At 35.6% G+C, this 19229-nt stretch overlaps 1 protein-coding gene across 3 annotated transcripts in view; it reads left to right on the top strand.

Moving 5' to 3' along the window:
* The window catches only part of arfip1 (ADP-ribosylation factor interacting protein 1 (arfaptin 1)), an 87987-nt gene extending 70269 nt beyond the window's left edge, over positions 1–17718 (top strand). For all 3 annotated transcript variants that reach the window (XM_028802689.2, XM_028802688.2, XM_028802690.2), the window contains 4 exons: positions 661–882; positions 6057–6214; positions 10233–10407; positions 16059–17718. In XM_028802689.2, the coding sequence (XP_028658522.1) occupies positions 661–882; positions 6057–6214; positions 10233–10407; positions 16059–16214 (711 nt within the window). In that variant the 3' untranslated portion in view covers positions 16215–17718. The remainder of the gene's footprint in view (positions 1–660; positions 883–6056; positions 6215–10232; positions 10408–16058) is intronic.
* The last annotated feature ends 1511 nt before the right edge of the window (positions 17719–19229 follow it).

Genomic DNA, 19229 nt, shown 5'->3' with positions numbered 1-19229 from the left:
GGTTCTCAGATTTAAACACAAGTGACCTTGATCAGGGGTTTAGTCTAGGCTGGGAACGAGAGTTAGGGAAAAGGCCCAGTTTGGGCAGAAGGAGCTGAAAGGTATGAAAGAGTGCTTAAGTATACTTGAGCTGATCAAGTGGATAAGATATGCCACTAGGCAGTCATGGGTTCATCACCCATAAAGCTAGATAAAAGGGGGCTCTCCAGAACCTTGTTGTTTAATTGTTGCTTAATTGAACCTCTAGTTTTTCTTCATCCCTCCCTGAGTGATTTATTTGTAATAAACTCAGTTTGCACTTTTTTTGGGGTGGGGGGAGGAGACATTGTTTGGCATTATCCCTGTCGATCTGCACCCAGGCAGTTGCATTTAGTGCCCCTAATTTGGCCTAATTCGATAATAAAATGGATTGCTTAGTTAAAAATTTCTTAAATGTTTAAAGATGTGTTTGAAGAGAGAAATAAGAGTCTGAGCAGAGCAGTCCAATAACTTGTACCAACAGGAGTTAATTCATACAAGATACATTTGATAGTCCAAGATGTACTGTGACAATATCACCAAAATAGACAAATCAATTGGAAATTTAAACTGACTTTTAATTTGAGAGTCTTTATTAACTTTATCAAGTACCCCAGAATAACTATTTATTTTCTCTTTTAGTGTACAAGACAAATTCTCTCGGAAAAACTGGGACGTGGTTCAAGAACAGTGGACTTAGAACTTGAAGCACAAATAGATATTTTGAGAGATAACAAAAGGAAGTATGAACATGTGGTAAAACTTGCACAAACACTCTCTAACCAGCTCTACCAGATGGTACAAACACAGAGACAGCTAGGTGATGCTTTTGCTGACCTCAGTTTAAAATCTCTAGAACTACATGTAAGTTTGTTCATTCTAAAAATGTTATCTTACAAGTAAATGACATAACGATATATCAGATAATTAGGGAACCATAACAGTGATAATGAAGCAGTTTTGATTGTTAAAATAGGATGTTTTTTTCATAAACTTTGGAAAATTATTAATAGTATACATCACATGCTACTCAAATTAAGGGAAGTTTGATTTGAAGTAAGTTTTGGAAAATGTTATGTTTTACAAATGGGAAAAAATGAACCTATACTCACCGGTCCCCTTATTAGGTACACCTTACTAGCACCGGGTTGGACCCCCTTTTGCCATCAGAACTGCTGTAATTCTCCATCGAATAGATTCAACAAGGTGCCGGAAACATTTCTCAGGGATTTTAGTCCATGTTGACATGATAGCATCACACACTTGCTGCAGATTTCTCAGCTACACATCCATGATGTGAATCTCCCATTCCACCACATCCGAAAGGTGCTCTATTGGATTGAGATCTGGTGACTGTGGAGGTCATTTAAGTACAGTGAACTCATTGTCATGTTCAAGAAACCAGTTGGAGATGATCTGAGCTTTGTGACGTGATGCGTTATCCTGCTAGAAGTAGCTGTCAGAAGATGGGCACACTGCGATCACAAAGGGATGGACATGATGAGTAACGTTACTCAAGTAGGCTGTGGCATTTAAGTGATGCTCAGTTGGTACTAAGGGGCCCAGATTGTGCCAAGAAAATATCCCCCACACCATTACACTGCCACCACCAGCCTGAACTGTTGATACAAGGCAGGATGGATCTATGCTTTCATGTTGTTGACAACAAATTCTGACTCTGCCATCCGAATGTCACAGCAAAAATCGAGACTCCTCAGACCAGTCAATTTTCTGTTGTCCAATTTTGGTGAGCCCATGCAAACTGTAGCCTCTGTTGCTTGTCCTTAGCTGACAGGAGTGGCACCCAGTGTGGTCTCCTGCTGCTGTAGCCCATCTTCTCCAAGGTTCAACGTGTTGTGTGTTCAGAGATGCTCTTCTGCATACCTCAGTTATAACAAGTGGTTATTTGAGTTAATGTTGCTTTTCTATGAGTTCAAACGTGTTTGGCCATTCTCCTCTGACCTCTAGTATCAAGAACACATTTTTCCTAGAGAACTGCCGATCACTAGATATTTTCCCTTTTCTGTAAACCCTAGAGATGGTTTTGTGTGAAAATCTCCGTAAATATGCAGTTTCTGAAATACTCAGGCCAGCACCAACAACCATGCCATGTTCAAAGTCAATTAAATCACCTCTCTTCCTCATTCTGATGCACGGTTTGAACTTCAGCAGATCTTCTTGACAATGTCTACGTGCTGAAATGCATTGAGTTGCTGCTGTGTGTTTGGCTGATTAGGTATTTGTTTTAACAAGCAGTTGAACAGGTGTACCTAACACTGAACAGTCCACAAAGTAATGAGTTAGACAGAGCCTAACCACAATGAATTTAAGCAATGTTTATTAGTATTATTCATTTTATAACCTAGACTGAATATATACAGTGCATCCGAAAAGTATTCACAGCGCATCACTTTTTCCACATTTTGTTATGTTACAGCCTTATTCCAAAATGGATTAAATTCATTTTTTTCCTCAGAATTCTACACACAACACCCCATAATGACAACGTGAAAAAAGTTTACTTGAGGTGTTTGCAAATTTATTAAAAATTAAAAAACTGAGAAATCCCATGTACATAAGTATTCACAGCCTTTACTCAATACTTTGTCAATGCCCCTTTGGCAGCAATTACAGCCTCAAGTCTTTTTGAATATGATGCCACAAGCTTGGCACACCTATCCTTGGCCAGTTTCGCCCATTCCTCTTTGCAGCACCTCTCAAGCTCCATCAGGTTGGATGGGAAGCGTCGGTGCACAGCCATTTTAAGATCTCTGCAGAGATGTTCAATCGGATTCAAGTCTGGGCTCTGGCTGGGCCACTCAAGGACATTTACAGAGTTGTCCTGAAGCCACTCCTTTGATATCTTGGCTGTGTGCTTAGGGTCGTTGTCCTGCTGAAAGATGAACCGTCGCCCCAGTCTGAGGTCAAGAGCGCTCTGGAGCAGGTTTTCATTCAGGATGTCTCTGTATATTGCTGCAGTCATCTTTCCCTTTATCCTGACTAGTCTCCCAGTCCCTGCCGCTGAAAAACATCCCCACAGCATGATGCTGCCACCACCATGCTTCACTGTAGGGATGGTATTGGCCTGGTGATGAGTGGTGCCTGGTTTCCTCCAAACGTGATGCCTGGCATTCACACCAAAGAGTTCAATCTTTGTCTCATCAGACCAGAGAATTTTCTTTCTCATGGTCTGAGAGTCCTTCAGGTGCCTTTTGGCAAACTCCAGGCGGGCTGCCATGTGCTTTTTACTAAGGAGTGGCTTCCGTCTGGCCACTCTACCATACAGGCCTGATTGGTGGATTGCTGCAGAGATGGTTGTCCTTCTGGAAGGTTCTCCTCTCTCCACAGAGCACCTCTGGAGCTGTGACAGAGTGACCATCAGGTTCTTGGTCACCTCCCTGACTAAGGCCCTTCTCCCCCGATCGCTCAGTTTAGATGGCCGGCCAGCTCTAGGAAGAGTCCTGGTGGTTTTGAACTTCTTCCACTTACGGATGATGGAGGCCACTGTGCTCATTGGGACCTTCAAAGCAGCAGACATTTTTCTGTAACCTTCCCCAGATTTGTGCCTCGAGACAATCCTGTCTCAGAGGTCTACAGACAATTCTTTTCACTTCATGCTTGGTTTGTGCTCTGACATGAACTGTCAACTGTGGGACCTTATATAGACAGGTGTGTGCCTTTCCAGATCATGTCCAGTCAACTGAATTTACCACAGGTGGACTCCAATTAAGCTGCAGAAACACGTCAAGGATAATCAGGGGAAACAGGATGCATCTGAGCTCAATTTTGAGCTTCATGGCAAAGGCTGTGAATACTTTTGTACATGTGCTTTCTCAATTTTTTTATTTTTAATAAATTTGAAAAAATCTCATGTAAACTTTTTTCACATTGTCATTATGGGGTGTTGTGTGTAGAATTCTGAGGAAAAAAAATGAATTTAATCCATTTTGGAATAAAGCTTTAACATAACAAAATGTGTAAAAAGTGATGCGCTGTGAATACTTTCCGGATGCACTGTACCAGTGTCCCACCATAGATGAGGAATTGTCTTTGGTACACTTTTTGTCTTTATTCTTTAACAAAACAAAAGCAGTATTACATCTGAAATGAATTAGGTTAGTTAACATAATCATTGATTAGGCATTGACACAAAAAAATTAAATTAGCCTGCTGATACTGGTATTAAAAGCTTAGCTTGTTACTTCTAATTAAAACAGAAAACCTATGATTGTGTTACACTACTGAACATTGTTATCTTTTGTTTGTGTCGATTCATCCATTTTTATTGTGATGACTAGAGTATGCCTATAAAATTATGTATTTCATATTCTCTTAAAAAAATAAATTATTAGAAAATCGCATTAGTTTGGTAGGTATTTTTACAGTCTCTTGACATTTTTATAGATTTAATAAATTATGTTCTCCTGCAATTTGTGATTGATTGTTTTTAATCAAATATCAAAATTTATGCAAAGTCATTGATCATATTTTTGAAAATGTCTCTGATGGGATTGTGGCTAAAATCTAATCTGTAGTAAAATTTTCATAGCTATAATAACAGTTATTGCTTTTGGAGGAATACTTAAATGGGAACATAAAAGTACAAGACTCTGCATTTCATTTTAGTTGGTACCTCCTCTAAATAAACATATATTGAAAGGTATTGATCTGTTTATAAACCAATGTAAAACTGTTTATAGGCAAAAATAATTCTGTCCTGAAAGTGAAATGACCATTATGAGTGTTGGTTTCTTGTCTTTTTAAGAATGTATTGTCACATATGTTGTGTTATGTACAGTATAAAAGATGAATATATTTTCAGTTTGCTATGCAGTTAAACAACTGTATGTGAGTCTAAACCTAAAATATCTTTGGCGTGTTGTATAAATTAATAAAATACATTTAATTGTAATTAGCACACTTTCAAGTGTGTCTTCGTCCAGCTTGGGAAAACGATTACTAAACACTGAGGGAGGATGGGTACGATAGGTTGCACTCCCCATGACAGCTTAGTGATTGGAGTGGAGTGTACCTTTTACATACTAGACTTCAAGGAGAAGATCAGAAACATAATTGCTGCTCATTGTAAAAAGATATTTAATTCTTGAATGATGATTGAAATATCTACAATTGGTTTAATGTGACGTGCTGTGTTCCTTAGAGTTCCCTGTGATTGGTCTTCTATCCAGAACAAGTCGTCATTGTGTGTCCAAGTGTTCAAGTGATATTACAAGTCAGAGAAATGTTTTTTTTTTGTTTGTTCTTTACATAATTATGATGGATCTTAACATTAAATTGGCAGATTAGTTTTTTTTTAATCAGAAGTGAGTGTCATGTACTGTATACAAATTTATAAAATATGAAAGATAACTCTTATATGAATCATAAAGTGAGTACTGAAGGAAAAAAAAACTGAGTATATAACATGAATATGAGAGAGAAGTAGAACAGTGAACTGGTACTATAAAAGTAGGTTGTGACCCAGTTTAAATTTTAGCTGCCTTGAGCTAACATATTTTTACATATTTGGTTTTGCAGTAACATTTTGAAAAATTACCTGTAACTTTATTTATCTATTGTTAAATCTATTATTATTTTGTACCTAGTAGTTTAATAAAGATCCACCTTGTGGCACAGTGATTTCCACTTCTGCCTCCCAGCTCTTGAAAGTTGTTCTCTTTGTAGGTGTAAGAGTTATTTTTCTAAATACTCTGGCTTTCCACACAAATCCCAAAGACTTAGGTGTTAGGTTCATTGGTGGCTATAATTTGATCCTGAAAAAGTATGTGTGGAAATGTGAGCTATAGTAGGATGGTGTACCTGTCTAAGCATGAGTCCTGCTTTGTGTCCACTACTGCCAAGATGGACTCTGGCTCCTCGCAATATTGACTTGAATTGAGCCGGTTGGATGGAGAGACTTTAAGTATCCTGTTTGTCTGTTAATCAGTGTTTCAGTAACTATAAATGTTCAAATGCTACATATTCATTTTGGTTCCTGATGTACTAATTTTTTTAATGTTGTTATATATATTTTTTAGGAAGAGTTTGGCTATAATGCAGAAACACAAAAACTTCTTTCTAAAAATGGAGAAACACTGTTGGGAGCTATAAACTTTTTCATTGCTAGTGTGAAAACTTTGGTAGACAAGACTATTGAAGATACAATGGTCAATATTAAACAGTATGAAGCTGCCAGGTATGTAAATGAAAAAGTCTGCATGTTTATTTGTTTCACTGTGGCAATATTTTGAAATTCCAGCTTGTGTTTTTTTTCTCTAATGTAAGGTTATGTACTATGCATGATTTTATGTGAACAATTTGTTTTACATAAAGAATTTATTGTACACTATTTGATTCGTCAGTTATGAGGTTTAATGCTCTCCAGTTTTGTTGGAAGGTAGTTGAAACTGTGTCGTGCCTTTATTACTAGTTCATGTATAACCACATTAAAGATTTTAGGGCAGTTTTACTAGTAAGTTAGTATTTTTCACATAGATGTAAAGTATTTATTGAAAGACATATGACTAAAATTAGTTTACATTCATAATCATTTCAAATTTATGTAGTTTATTTAAGACATACAGGTGCGTCTCTATAAATTAGAATATCACCGAAAAGTTAATTTAATTCAGTAATTCAAAAAGTGATATTTAGATTCATTACACACACAGTGATATATTTCAATCCTATTTCTTTTCATTTTGCTGGTTATCGCTTATAGCTAATGAAAACCCAAAATTCAGTATCTCAGAAAATTAGAATATTGTGAAAAAGTTCAATATTGTAGACTCCTGGTATCACATTCCATTCATCAAGTTAACCCAAAACATCTGCAAAGGTGTCCTGAGCCTTTAAGTGGTCTCAGTCTGGTTCAGTAGGTCACACAATCATGGGAAAGACTGCTGACTTAACAGTTGTCCAGAAGACAGTCATTGGAGGGTAAGCCACCAAAGGTCATTGCTCAAGAAGCTGGCTCTTCACAGAGTCCTGTATCCAAGCATATTAATGGAAAGTTGAGTGGAAGGAAAAAATGTGATAGCAGAAGAAGGTGCACAAGTAACAGGGATAACCACAGCCTTGAGAGGATTGTGAGGCACAGCCCATTCAAGAATTTGGGGGAGATTCACAAGGAGTGGACCGCGGCTGGAGTCAGTGCTTCAAGAGCCACCTCACACAGACGTGTATGGGATGTGGGGTACAACTGTCGCATTCCTTGTGTCAAGCCACTCCTGAACCAAAGACAATGTCAGAAGCGTCTTACCTGGGCTAAGGAAAAAGCGAACTGGACTGTTGCTCAGTGGTCCAAAGTCCTCTTTTCAGATGAAAGTAAATTTTGATTTTATTTGGAAATCGCGGTCCCAGGGTCTGGAGGAAGAGTGGAGAGGCACAGAATCCAAGTTGCTTGAGGTCCATGTGAAGTTTCCACAGTCAGTGATGATTTGGGGAGTCATATAATCTGCTGGTGTTGGTTCACTGTGTTTATCAAGTCCAAAGTCAGTGCAGCTGTCTACCAGGAAATTTTAGAGCATTTCATGCTTCACTCTGCTGACAAGCTTTATAGAGATGCTGTTTTCATTTTCCAGCAGGACTTGGCACCTGCCCACACTGCCAAAAGTACCATTACCTGGTTTAATGACCATGGTATCCCTGTGCTTGATTGGCCAGCCAAATTCACCTGACCTAAACCCAATAGTGAATCTATGGGTTATTGTCAAGAGGAAGATGAGAGACACCAGATCCAACAATGCAGACAAGCTGAAGGCCGCTATCAAAGCATCCTTGGCTTCTGTAACACCTCAGCAGTGCCACAGGCTGATTGCCTCCATGCCACGCCGCATTGATGCAGTAATTCATGCAAAAGGAGCTCCGACCAAGTATTGAGCGCGTACATGGACATACTTTTCAGTAGTCCAACATTTCTTTATTAAAAATCTTTTTTTATTGGTCTTATGTAATATTCTAATTTTCTGAGATACTGAGTTTTCATTACCTGTATGCCATTATCAGCCAAATGAAAAGAAATAAACACTTGAACTAGATCACTCTGTGGGTAATGCATCTATATAATATATGAGTTTGTATGCAGGGGAGTCATAGGTAGTAAATACAGTATAAGCAATGTAGGTGCTGCACTCAATACCAGCAAGTACTTTTGCCTCAGGAAGAATGAACATTATGATGATTGAGCTGCAGGTTATCAGTCCTCAGACTTATTTTTACTCAGAAACTAGTGTTTGGTTTTCTATTTGATATGCATTCAGTTTTCCCCACAAAAATGTCTAAGGGAGATTCTGCAGCTCTTTGCTCCTCCTTGTAGCAGAGTCTCCACTGGGAAGAACTGGCATGGAGGGGAACAGCAAATGCCTCTATGAGTATGTAAAGTCAAGTGTGGTTGGTATGCCCATACGTTACACTGACCTTATTTGTTTGCATATATGTAAAGATTCATTGTCAAATAGAGGTTCCACTTTCAAAAATGAATCATTAAAAGTTAATTAACATGTCCATTTTTGACAGAACAATTGTCAAATAAATTATTCCACACCCATTCCAATATTTCATTTCCACTAGTTAAGAACATCAAGTCTTATTTGGTATTAATCCTAGTTTGTGTGTACTAACACCTGAATGTTGGGTTAGCTTCCTATAATGCATGCTTTAGCTTTTTTTTTTTACGTAGAACTTGATCTTGTGTATTGTGTGTTCTCTTATAAGTTTATTATATCTATCTCTGTATCTCTCTCTCTCTATTAGACCCAACTGATTTTAATAGTCTGTGTTCAGATTAGTTGTTGTCTTGAGATTTTTAAATTACTAGTTAAAATTCATCCAGTTTTATGTATAACCTTTCATTATTGCATAATTATTCCACTAACTAATCAAAGGTGAATTTGCCTTCTACACACAACCACTGAGATACAAGAGGTTAAATTTTCCTCTCTATAAAAATGTCATGGTTAAACAAACGTAGGCAATTAAAGGATTTGTGCAAGTAGTAGTTACCTAATGTTCCACATTAACATAGGTACTTTATAGGCTGCAAGTACATTTATTGTACATGTTACTGCAAAAAAGGTGAAAACTGTACGTATTTTATGTGTGACAGCGCTAATATATGGGTATGTATATATGGCTACAAAATACAGAGGAGGGTGATGCACTGACTCTTCTGTAAAATCCATACATACATTACATTAATCTCACTGGTGGTTTGTAGAGGTTTTTCCTCCCTTAATGAAAAAATAAATGTAAAACTGCATCTTAATACAGCAATTGTATTTTTAATATTTCCTTTAGATTTATCTTAGTGCATAAGTGACAGTCTTGTTAACTGTCTATCAATCATTATGCTAGTGTCCTCAGTTAGCCTGCACACAGAAACAGTAATACTGTAATTAATAGTACTGTAAAGGATTTATGGTTACTTTTTTAAACTTATCTCAGACTTGTGTACACAAAATAATAATGTAAGTCAGCATTGTATGCAAAAACTAAACAACTCTTTCGTAAGTTTTATAACTGATGTACTCTGCACTAACTATGTTTTGAGAAGAGTTAAGCTTAGAAGTACTGCTCAACACATTAAATTACTCCTATTAACTAGTACATGTCAAGACAAATGAAACATGTTGGTTAAATTACATCAAGTGTATTGGACGATGGATTCTAGGTGTGGATCCTAATTTTATGCACATGTAGAGTTATAGGACACATCCCAGATACCAAACTACAGTGAAATATTCAGGTTCTACGTATTTACAGGTAAAGCACCTGATTTGATATCCCCAGCATTTGAGCATTTGCATAAGTATTTCCCTCACATTTATGATTTTATAGGAGATCCCATCATAACATACATTACCACTTTTAAAGTATTGAGCACAGCATTAAGTTATAAAAACACATAGTCTTGAAATCTTATCATTCTATTTTATGGTAATGGAGAATTTTTTTGTTAATTTATTTTCTAACCTAGAATGGGTTAATGTACAAATATGTATTCTGAAGAAATCAGTTTATTAGTGATACACTTAGCAATTGTGTATTTAAGCAGTTTAAAAAAAATAAAAAATGCCTTTAATTGTTATTTATAATGTATAATTTTGTGTCTTTTTGTGCTGAATTTAAATTTTAATTCTTCATGGTGTGTTACATAAAAAAACGGTGTTAAGGCAGGTAATTGTGTTATCAGTAAAATGGATTATGTCTTGTAGAGTGGAATATGATGCCTACCGGACAGATTTAGAAGAGCTCAATCTTGGACCTCGGGATGCCACCACTCTCCCAAAGATTGAACAATCACAGCAGATCTTCCAGATTCACAGAGAAAAATATGAAAAAATGCGAAATGATGTTTCTATAAAGCTCAAATTTTTGGAAGAAAATAAGGTATGGGAAATGTTGAAACTCTGTTTGTGATGCTGTAAAGTAATTTTATGAATTTTTAATGTTACCTTTTTTCTTCCTTCATGTTTTCAAAAAGAGTTCCCACTGTAATTGATTGAAAAAGCTGCAAAGTACAGTCACAGGCTCAAATGTTCTAAAACCTTCACATTTTTATTTTAAAAAACATAGTTGAGGACACTACAGTAGTCTGGTATATACCAAAAAGTCTGTATAGTGTAAAGCAGAGGTCAGCAACCTTTCAGCAGTGTTGTGCAAACCTGTGTTACAATGTTATTCGGCGTGCTGACATAATTCTACCAGTTTTGTTATATATAGTATTAAAATTAATCAGTTATAATGGGCTGCAAAAGTATATACTTTTGAAGCCCATTATAAACAGATCTTATATTATTGCTCATTCTATATTTTAAAATACACAGGTTCATACGTGAAAAGAATGTTTTGTCAAATTTTTTTATAGCTACATTCGGTGGCTTTATTTTTGGTTCCAATTATTTGACTAAAATAAGTAGTTTGTTTCTTAAAGCCAGAAACAGCCCTTTTTATAGTTTCACTTTTCTCATCAGAGCTTTTAAATGTGGACTGATGTTTAGTTTGATAATGTCTTTGTACACTTGACGTACGACACATGACACTTTCACAGCATAATGTGCACACAGCACAATTCTTTTGTTGTACAAATTGATATTCATTCGTCCGAGAGTCTTGAAAAGAGCGAACATCAAGTTTTTGTCTTTTATGAGTCATTTTAGTGCAGTGTATTACTTAATAATAACAAGGTTTGTTTTAACGTACCATGGCCTACAATGAACACATACTTTCCCTTTATATGTGAGTTGCATGTGTAAAACGTAGGTGAGGGTGTGAATGCATGTGCTGTAATTACAATATATATATATATATATATATATATATATATATATATATATATATAATCAGAGTGCCATTGAAAATCGTTCCGCATGCCAAGTGCCATAGGTTTCCGATCCCTGGTGTAAAAGAAGCTGGTGAGCCATTAGAAAAAGTTAGTGGAATATTAAAATAAGCTATGTGAGACCTGTCCAGAGATGGCTTTTGATCTTGATGGAGATCCTGTGTCAGTGAAATAAAAAGGTGCATAGGTATAAAATGTAAATAAATGTACTAAGCAATCATTCAGTTACATTCGCTTAGCTATGCAATACCAAGTGCTTCTAATTCATGTGTTAAGTCAACTAGTGTATCTGCTTAATTAATTTTTCTCTAAATTAATGGTCAAGAGACAGGCTTATCTGTGCTTTTAATCACTATGTCAGCTTTTCAGTCGGCGAAAAGTTTGCATACGCAAAGTTAGTATTTGGTGGTGTTGCCTTTAAATTTCTTACCCTGAAGTAAATACTTTGGATAGCCTTCCACAAGTTTCTCTCACTATTTTGTAGGAATTGTGGCCAATTCATTCTGACAGAACTGGTGTAATTGAATGAGGTTTGTGGGCCTCCTTGCTCCAACACGTTTCTTCAGTTTAGTCCACAGATTTTTCATTTAGATTGATTTGAGGGCTTTGTGATGGCCACTCCAGCACTGTCATGTTGTTGGCTGCAAGCCATTTCATTACCACTTTGAAAATTGGCTTGGAATTAATGTTCTATTTTGAAGATACATTTGCAAACAAGCTTTAGCTCTCTGGATGATATCTTGAGGTATTGCTTCCAAATTTCCAGATAATGCTGTTTCTTCATGATGCCATTAATTTTATGAAGTGTGCCAGTCCCTTTCCCTACAACACACCCCTCCACAACATGATGCTGCCTTCCTCATGCTTCACAGTTAGGATGTTCTTTGGATTAAGAGCCTTACCCTTTAGCCTCCATACATGTCGCTGATCATTATGGCCAAACAGTTAAAATTTTCTTTCATGTAGCCAGAGAAAACTCCTCCCAAAAGCTACATCTTTGTCTTGGTAAGCGAGTGTACACTGTATTCTAGCGTTTTTGTGTTGATTATGGACTTTTCAGGCCATGGCAGTGGAGTGCTCTCTCCCTGGTGGATGGTGACACTTTTGTTCTTCACCAGTTCCTTACTTGTTGTTTTGGAGTTCTGATGAACCTTTCAGGCTCATTTATTTTTAACTTCACTGCTTATTTTTATGTTAAACACATGTCAAATTAAGTGGAGTTGTCACCTTAAATGCACTTTAATACTGAGTGCTTTAAAAAGCTAAATATTTAAATACTCATAACTTAAAAAGCAAGATAAGTATGTTATACTTTTAATGAATGACCACAGCCTGAGGTCAGATTAATAGAAGTAATTAAACTGTTATTACCGCTGACACAAATAGAATTTTCTTTTAAACACTCTCCATGGAAGCAAGGTTGTTAAGATTACTAATCATAAATTATTTGCAATCCTTAACTAGATAAGGAGGTTAGAAAATAATTGTAAAGAAATAATTTAATACAAATAGGTCTTAAATTGTATAACATTTACCACAGTTATGATTTGTGGGTACTGGCACTTGGGTTCAGCAGGACAAAGAATTGTGTGTTTAGTGCATTGAGCACTATTACATTTAAAATTAAACAGAGAACCGTGAGTCCATTTCCATTTTTACTGGAAATCGTTGCACAGCAAACTGTGCCATAGCCTCCCTTCCAGTGACCTCTGTACTCCAGATCTGTTAACCATAGACCATTGTCTTGGAGAAACCAAGATGTCTTAGGCCATAAAATAGTAAGGACCAAGCAAAATAGCAGGACATACAGTATGCTGGTGTATCTTGACCACATCTACTTTGGCAGTGAATTGAAGGGAAGATTTAACATTTACAGTAAATCTGACCTCCACTAGCCCATAGTCACAGACTTTCAAAGTACGTATTAGTTTTCTACATAAGTTTGTGACTTCTTCTAAAAGCTGCCTCCTGTTTCATCATAATCACATTTTCTTTAAAATGTAAATCCATAATTTTATAATCTAATTTCTGTATATAATCTTTTGTTTTACCATCACCATTGCTGTTGAGTTCTCACAGGTAATATTATATGTTGTCATTTTTGTGGTTAAAGATACCATACAGTAGTTAACATAAAAATATAATGAGCCAAATCCAGATGCATAACAGTTAAAAGATTTTGAAACTGTATTTTTTTTTTAGTGTGCAAGCAGTTTTTTTTTTTATTAAAATATTTTGTGAAAATAAAATTTGTATACTTTTTTTTTCTACCAGTGTAGAAACTGAATTTTTGTAGAATGATTTTTTGCTACATTCCACAAGCATTAGAATTTAGCAATAAAGGCAATTATTATGTAAATAAAACAAATACATAATTGTCAGGAAATTATTGGACAGACAACATTAATGTGTTCACAAAAGTAATAAAATCCCTAATATTCAAATAAGTACTTTCTTTATGTACATTTAAATTTGAGAGAGTTAGCCACCCACACTTTCTGGTGATACAGTATATTGCCTAAATGTAACAGATTGCTGTATCATTTTCAACCCACTCTTTACCTTTTAAAAGTGATATTTGTAAACTGATGAGTTGTGCACTTTGCCAGTTTGTTTATTTTTCTTATTTGTATAATTGCTGTTAGTTTTCTTAGATGTAAAATTGCTCCATAATATACATTATTCAGCTAATTTAATGATGCCACAGGACATAGATTATTGTTGTAAATTTTACAAGTTAGCATGTATTACTGCATTACTAATTTAGTAGCAACAGATAATAAAATATATATATATATATATATATATATATATATGTAATGATTTTTGTTAAACTGTTGCCTGTTTGTCTTCTCAGCTTTAGTTTTATGATGTTTCACTATTTACTTTTTCTTAAGTACTTATTTAAGGTTAATAAACTTATTTATAATTAGTATTTTTGGCATTTCTGTGGGAAAAAATATACTCTGTCAGAGTGAAGCTATGACCTCTCAAAGTATAGAATGTGAAGGGCATTCTATATGTGAAGGAAAATTCCATAGGGGACTGTTGTGCCGCAGGTTTGAAATGGCGAGTGGCAATAAGAAAGCCATACCTTAAAACAACAAAATAGGACTTTGAAATGCCAACTGTGGACTACAGTACTGCAGATTGGAAGAAAGTCTTATTGACTGATGAATTAAAATTTGAAATCTTTGGTTCATCACACTAGGTGTTTTGTATGCTGTCGAGTTGATGAAAGGATTCTTCCTCAGTGTATGACACCAGCTGTTAAACATGGAGGAGGAAGTGTGATGGTCTGGGGTTCTTTCGCTGGAGGCAGAGTTGGTGACTTACACAAACTGACTGGCATTGTGAATCAAAGGGGTTACCACATTTTAGCAGCTATATCAGCAAAGGGTGGCTACTTTGATTAATCACAAACTGGAATAAAAATTTGTACACTTAATGATTCCTTGGCCTATTTTTCTGTTTGCCATTGTTTATTTGTTCTATGACTTGATTTCATGAAACATTGACATTAAACTGTGTGTGTTTCCATTAAACAAAAAAAAAATACTAAGGTGTTCAAAACTTTTGACTGGTAGTGTGTATGCATGTGTGTATATACAGTATGTACAGTATGTATGTATATACAGGTATATGTGTGTGTGTGTGTATGTATGTATATAAAAATAAAGCTCATGTAACAGTCCAATAAAGAATAATGATAACAATATGATGAACAAATACACAACTAAGTAAATCTCTTCACCATCAAAAATCCAGATGTTTCAGAAGTAAATTCAAGTTCTGTTCAAATTAAACAGAGGTTGTGTTTCCCAAACAAGCTAAATGCATTCAGAAAAGTTATATTTGTGGAAGAAGAAATTGGTGGTTTAGATCCGTACATCCAGTCCTGTAAGCAAACAAATAATGCTTTGATTAGATGTATACAAGCTCAGTAGCTATACGTCCATGCCTCATGAAAACTACCTGGGCATGGACAGTAGTTCACTAAAGGTAGTTTTTTATTCACCAAAGAATGTGTGCTGTGATTGATTAGAAATGTTGTAGGTCACCTGAGAAATACCCTCAGAGTTATATCTGCTGTGTTATACTAAAATGACAGTGTGTAGCCCCTGCAAACAACACTGTACACCAGGCACTGGCCAAATCTCTTTCAAAAAGAATTAATTTGAGTGTTTGAAGGAAAACTTGGTTTTACTTTAGAACCAGTGAAGGTGACATGTGGCTTCAAACCCTGGATATTGTGGCTTCAAACACCGCTGTTGTTGTACCATTCAGAGAACATGGCATCTTAGATGAGGAACAAACTACACATTTTTGACTCAAGTGTAGGACTGTGAACCACAGTTTGACAGACTGTATTGAAAATGCCATTTGTGCAATTCCTTTGGGGCACCAAAAGTGAAAAGAGCTCAATAGGGTGATTCAAGAAATGTTTTCAACAGCTGCAGCTTCTGCTAGTGCAACCTGTTTCTGTAAAATAATCTAGATGGAACTGTGGAAGGTTTTGTGTTCATGTGTATTTACATTGTATCTTTACTACACTGTTTTAATAAGTATTTAAAGGTCACTTATTAAGAAGTGAATAGACTATTTTTAAAACTAAAAATGTGCAAATTGTAAGTCTGTGCTTCCGCCAAGAATGTGTATGAATATTTACTGTTATTTTTCTTTTGTTTTATCTCTGTAGGTTAAAGTGCTGCACAATCAGCTCATTCTCTTCCATAATGCTATTGCAGCATATTTTGCTGGCAATCAGCAGCAGCTTGAACAGACACTCAAACAATTCCATATCAAGTTGAAAACTCCTGGAGCAGATGCTCCATCCTGGTTAGAAGAACAGTGATGCTGGGCACCTGCATTTGGGCTGTCAGGGGTAGCGTTAACCACGTACAGTTTATGTTGTGTTTCCCCCCCCCACCCTTTTCATTTGTAGGATCACTCTCATACATATTGTTTAATATGAGGACTTTTGGGAAATTGGCTTCTACACCCAGTACTCCCACTGTATTTTCTATCTGGGTTATTTTTTTTTTTTAATTTGGTTTTTCCTAAAATCACATCTTGGATTTATTTTTATAATTCCAGACAAGTACGTAGCAAAAGGTAATTTTGGAGCAATACAAGTAGTTTTCTGTAAATGGTTGCTGTAATCATGCACATATTATCCATACTGTTCTCTGCATCATATCATGTGCTACCCACCTCAAAACAGTTGTGTATGTACCTTTTAAAGTCTTTTAACTGATGAGGCTTTCATCTGCACTTTCATATAAATTTAACAAAAAATGTATTTTTGTGGGATTTTGTTATTTTTGCAAGTACCAAATTAAACTCATTTCTTAGAAGAGTGTATCTTGTAAGTAATGACCAGCCTTAACAAAAGAATCTGTGCCTTTCATTTTATTGTATGTTTTTTTTTGAACACACATTTGTAAATTTGTATAAATCTTTCATTTCCATATATTAAAAAATTCCACAAAAATGGGTACTTCCAGGTTGTAGACTGTAGGACCAGATACTGAACTTCTTTGGTGGTTTGTGGACCAAGAAACCAGCATTTACTATTAAGACCCACTGTATAGCTGTAACTTTTCCCCTTCCTCATGCAGGAAGTTCTAGACTTTCATATTTGAATTTGTAATTCCAGATTAATTGGGGGAAATTTTATGGTATACTTCACCAAAAAAAAAAAAAACATTTTTTGTATTAAAAAATGGAAAGATGTTTATACCAATGCTATGATGTTCGAGTAACTCAAAATATATTACTGGGAGACGTTATTAGTAAAGTTACCTTGATGTCCATGTGAAAAGCCTACTAAATAAAAGCTACATATAGATTTTGCAAGTGAGGTATTTTTTGCTAACCTAAAATATATTAAAGGGTTTACTTAATCTATATTAATCAAAATGACTGATTATTTGACACTCCATTGTTTGAATAGCGTGCCTGTGTAAGGATGAAATGTATAAATTAAAGGTGTTAACATAAAAAACTGTGAATGTGTGTTAATATCTTTAACTGCTTCTGTATATCATGTGGAAACCAAATGCTCATTACATGTTGTGTAATGTAGACTGGCATCCAAGTAGTACTTTCCAATACTCCCTTTCTGTTATGAAGCCGTAACACTAAACTGGCAATATAACTTTAAAATGTTGTTTGAGCTTTAAGTTCACATTGTTTTGTACATAAGATGTATTGACATAACAGAAATTAACCCTTTTCTCTCTATGTAACATAATAGGAACCATGAAAAACGTCCCTAGGTTTGCTGCAGTGTCTTCAGATTTTTTTTGTATTGGTTTGGTTTAATGCAATAAAAACAGATATGCTAGTTTTCATTATATTTGGATTGCTATTTTTTGATTACTAATCTCAGTTTTTGTAAGTTTTTAGATCCAGAAGGAGCCTTTTGTCTGTGTAAGTAGGCAACTTATCAAAAGCTTTGTTTTTGTTGTTTGTGTATTTCACAAAGAAATTCTAATTTAAAAAGCATCTGTATTAATTAGCTGTTGTATTTTGATTATATGCCTTCAGAGAACATCTTTTTAACAGTATAATCCAAAGAAGAAAAAAAACACGCTGCTGGCAAATTTCCCTAATAAAACTGCATATGGATCTACTCTTCATTTTGACAGATTGTAACTGTAAATGCTGTGCTTGATTGCATAATTTATGTCTTAAAAAATTTGAAATGTAAAATATTTTATAATGTTTTAAGGTAAATTATATAATGTGTAAAGGAATACTCCACCCAAAATTATTTTTTTATATGGTACTTATCCCCATGAGATTTTGTTTTTAAATTATAACCTTTTGTTTTCTTGTAGAATTAATAGAGAAAAGTTTAACATAGCAGAATTCAGTAGTGGTCAATGTTGTACAATGGCAGACGATGTGAAAAATGAATGAAGTCTTTGTTACTCATATCACATAATCCATGTATACATTATTGCTCAAAACATGCAAAACAATTTTTTTTTGTTTTGCTAAAATATTGTTACTAGTACATAGTTAATTCTGGAATTGTAAGTGCAGACACAAACAGGAAACCTAAAGACTCAGGAGGATTTTGACTTGAAGACAGGACTGTTGACCAACAAATAAAAAGAAAGTCAAAAAGTCACTCCAAAGGGTTGGGTTAGCAGCCTGAAGAAGAGTAAGGACATTTGTTATAGGAGGTTATAGGAGGTTGAGCCACTCCCCTAGAATGAAAATTTGTAAATTCACAGGATCATGCCAGATGAATGACAAACTCTGATTTAAAAAAATAAATGGATGGGACAGTAGCTCTTTAAAGTGGCGGAGTTGACAAATGACTTTTTGAGTGTGGTATTGCACAAACTTGTATAAACGTAACTGAAAACTGAGGTATGCCATAAGGGCAGAACTGCGGTGTGGTGGTTGATGCTGCTTACTTCATTTTGACCCAAGACACTGGGTTCATATCCCAGACTGTGCACTCTACATGTGGTGATTGCATTTCTGGGTTGGTTTTTCATTGAACGCTTCACTCTGTTTCAATATGATCTGGAAGTTGATTGGTGCCCTGCAGTGAACTGGCAGGTCTTTCAAGTTTGCCTCCTGCCTTACATTCAGAACGGTTTCTAGTTCTTTGCAACCCAAAGAACGGTGCATAGACGGATAGAAAAAAGTTGTCCAATATGAAATTGGCAGGTCTATGGTAATACAGCAAATGTAAAGCAGGATGGTGGCACACATGTTAGTACTTCTGTCTCAAGGATACTACATCATGGGTTTGTCTGTGTGGAGTTTTCAGATTGTCCCAGTGTCCCCAAAGATGTGCAAGGCTTGATTGACAGAAGAAATTGGATCCCCTACATGATGGACTGGC

Source organism: Erpetoichthys calabaricus, chromosome 5 (assembly GCF_900747795.2).
Source record: "Erpetoichthys calabaricus chromosome 5, fErpCal1.3, whole genome shotgun sequence".
Lineage (NCBI taxonomy): Eukaryota > Metazoa > Chordata > Cladistia > Polypteriformes > Polypteridae > Erpetoichthys > Erpetoichthys calabaricus.
This window is presented reverse-complemented; position numbering and strand designations above follow the sequence as displayed.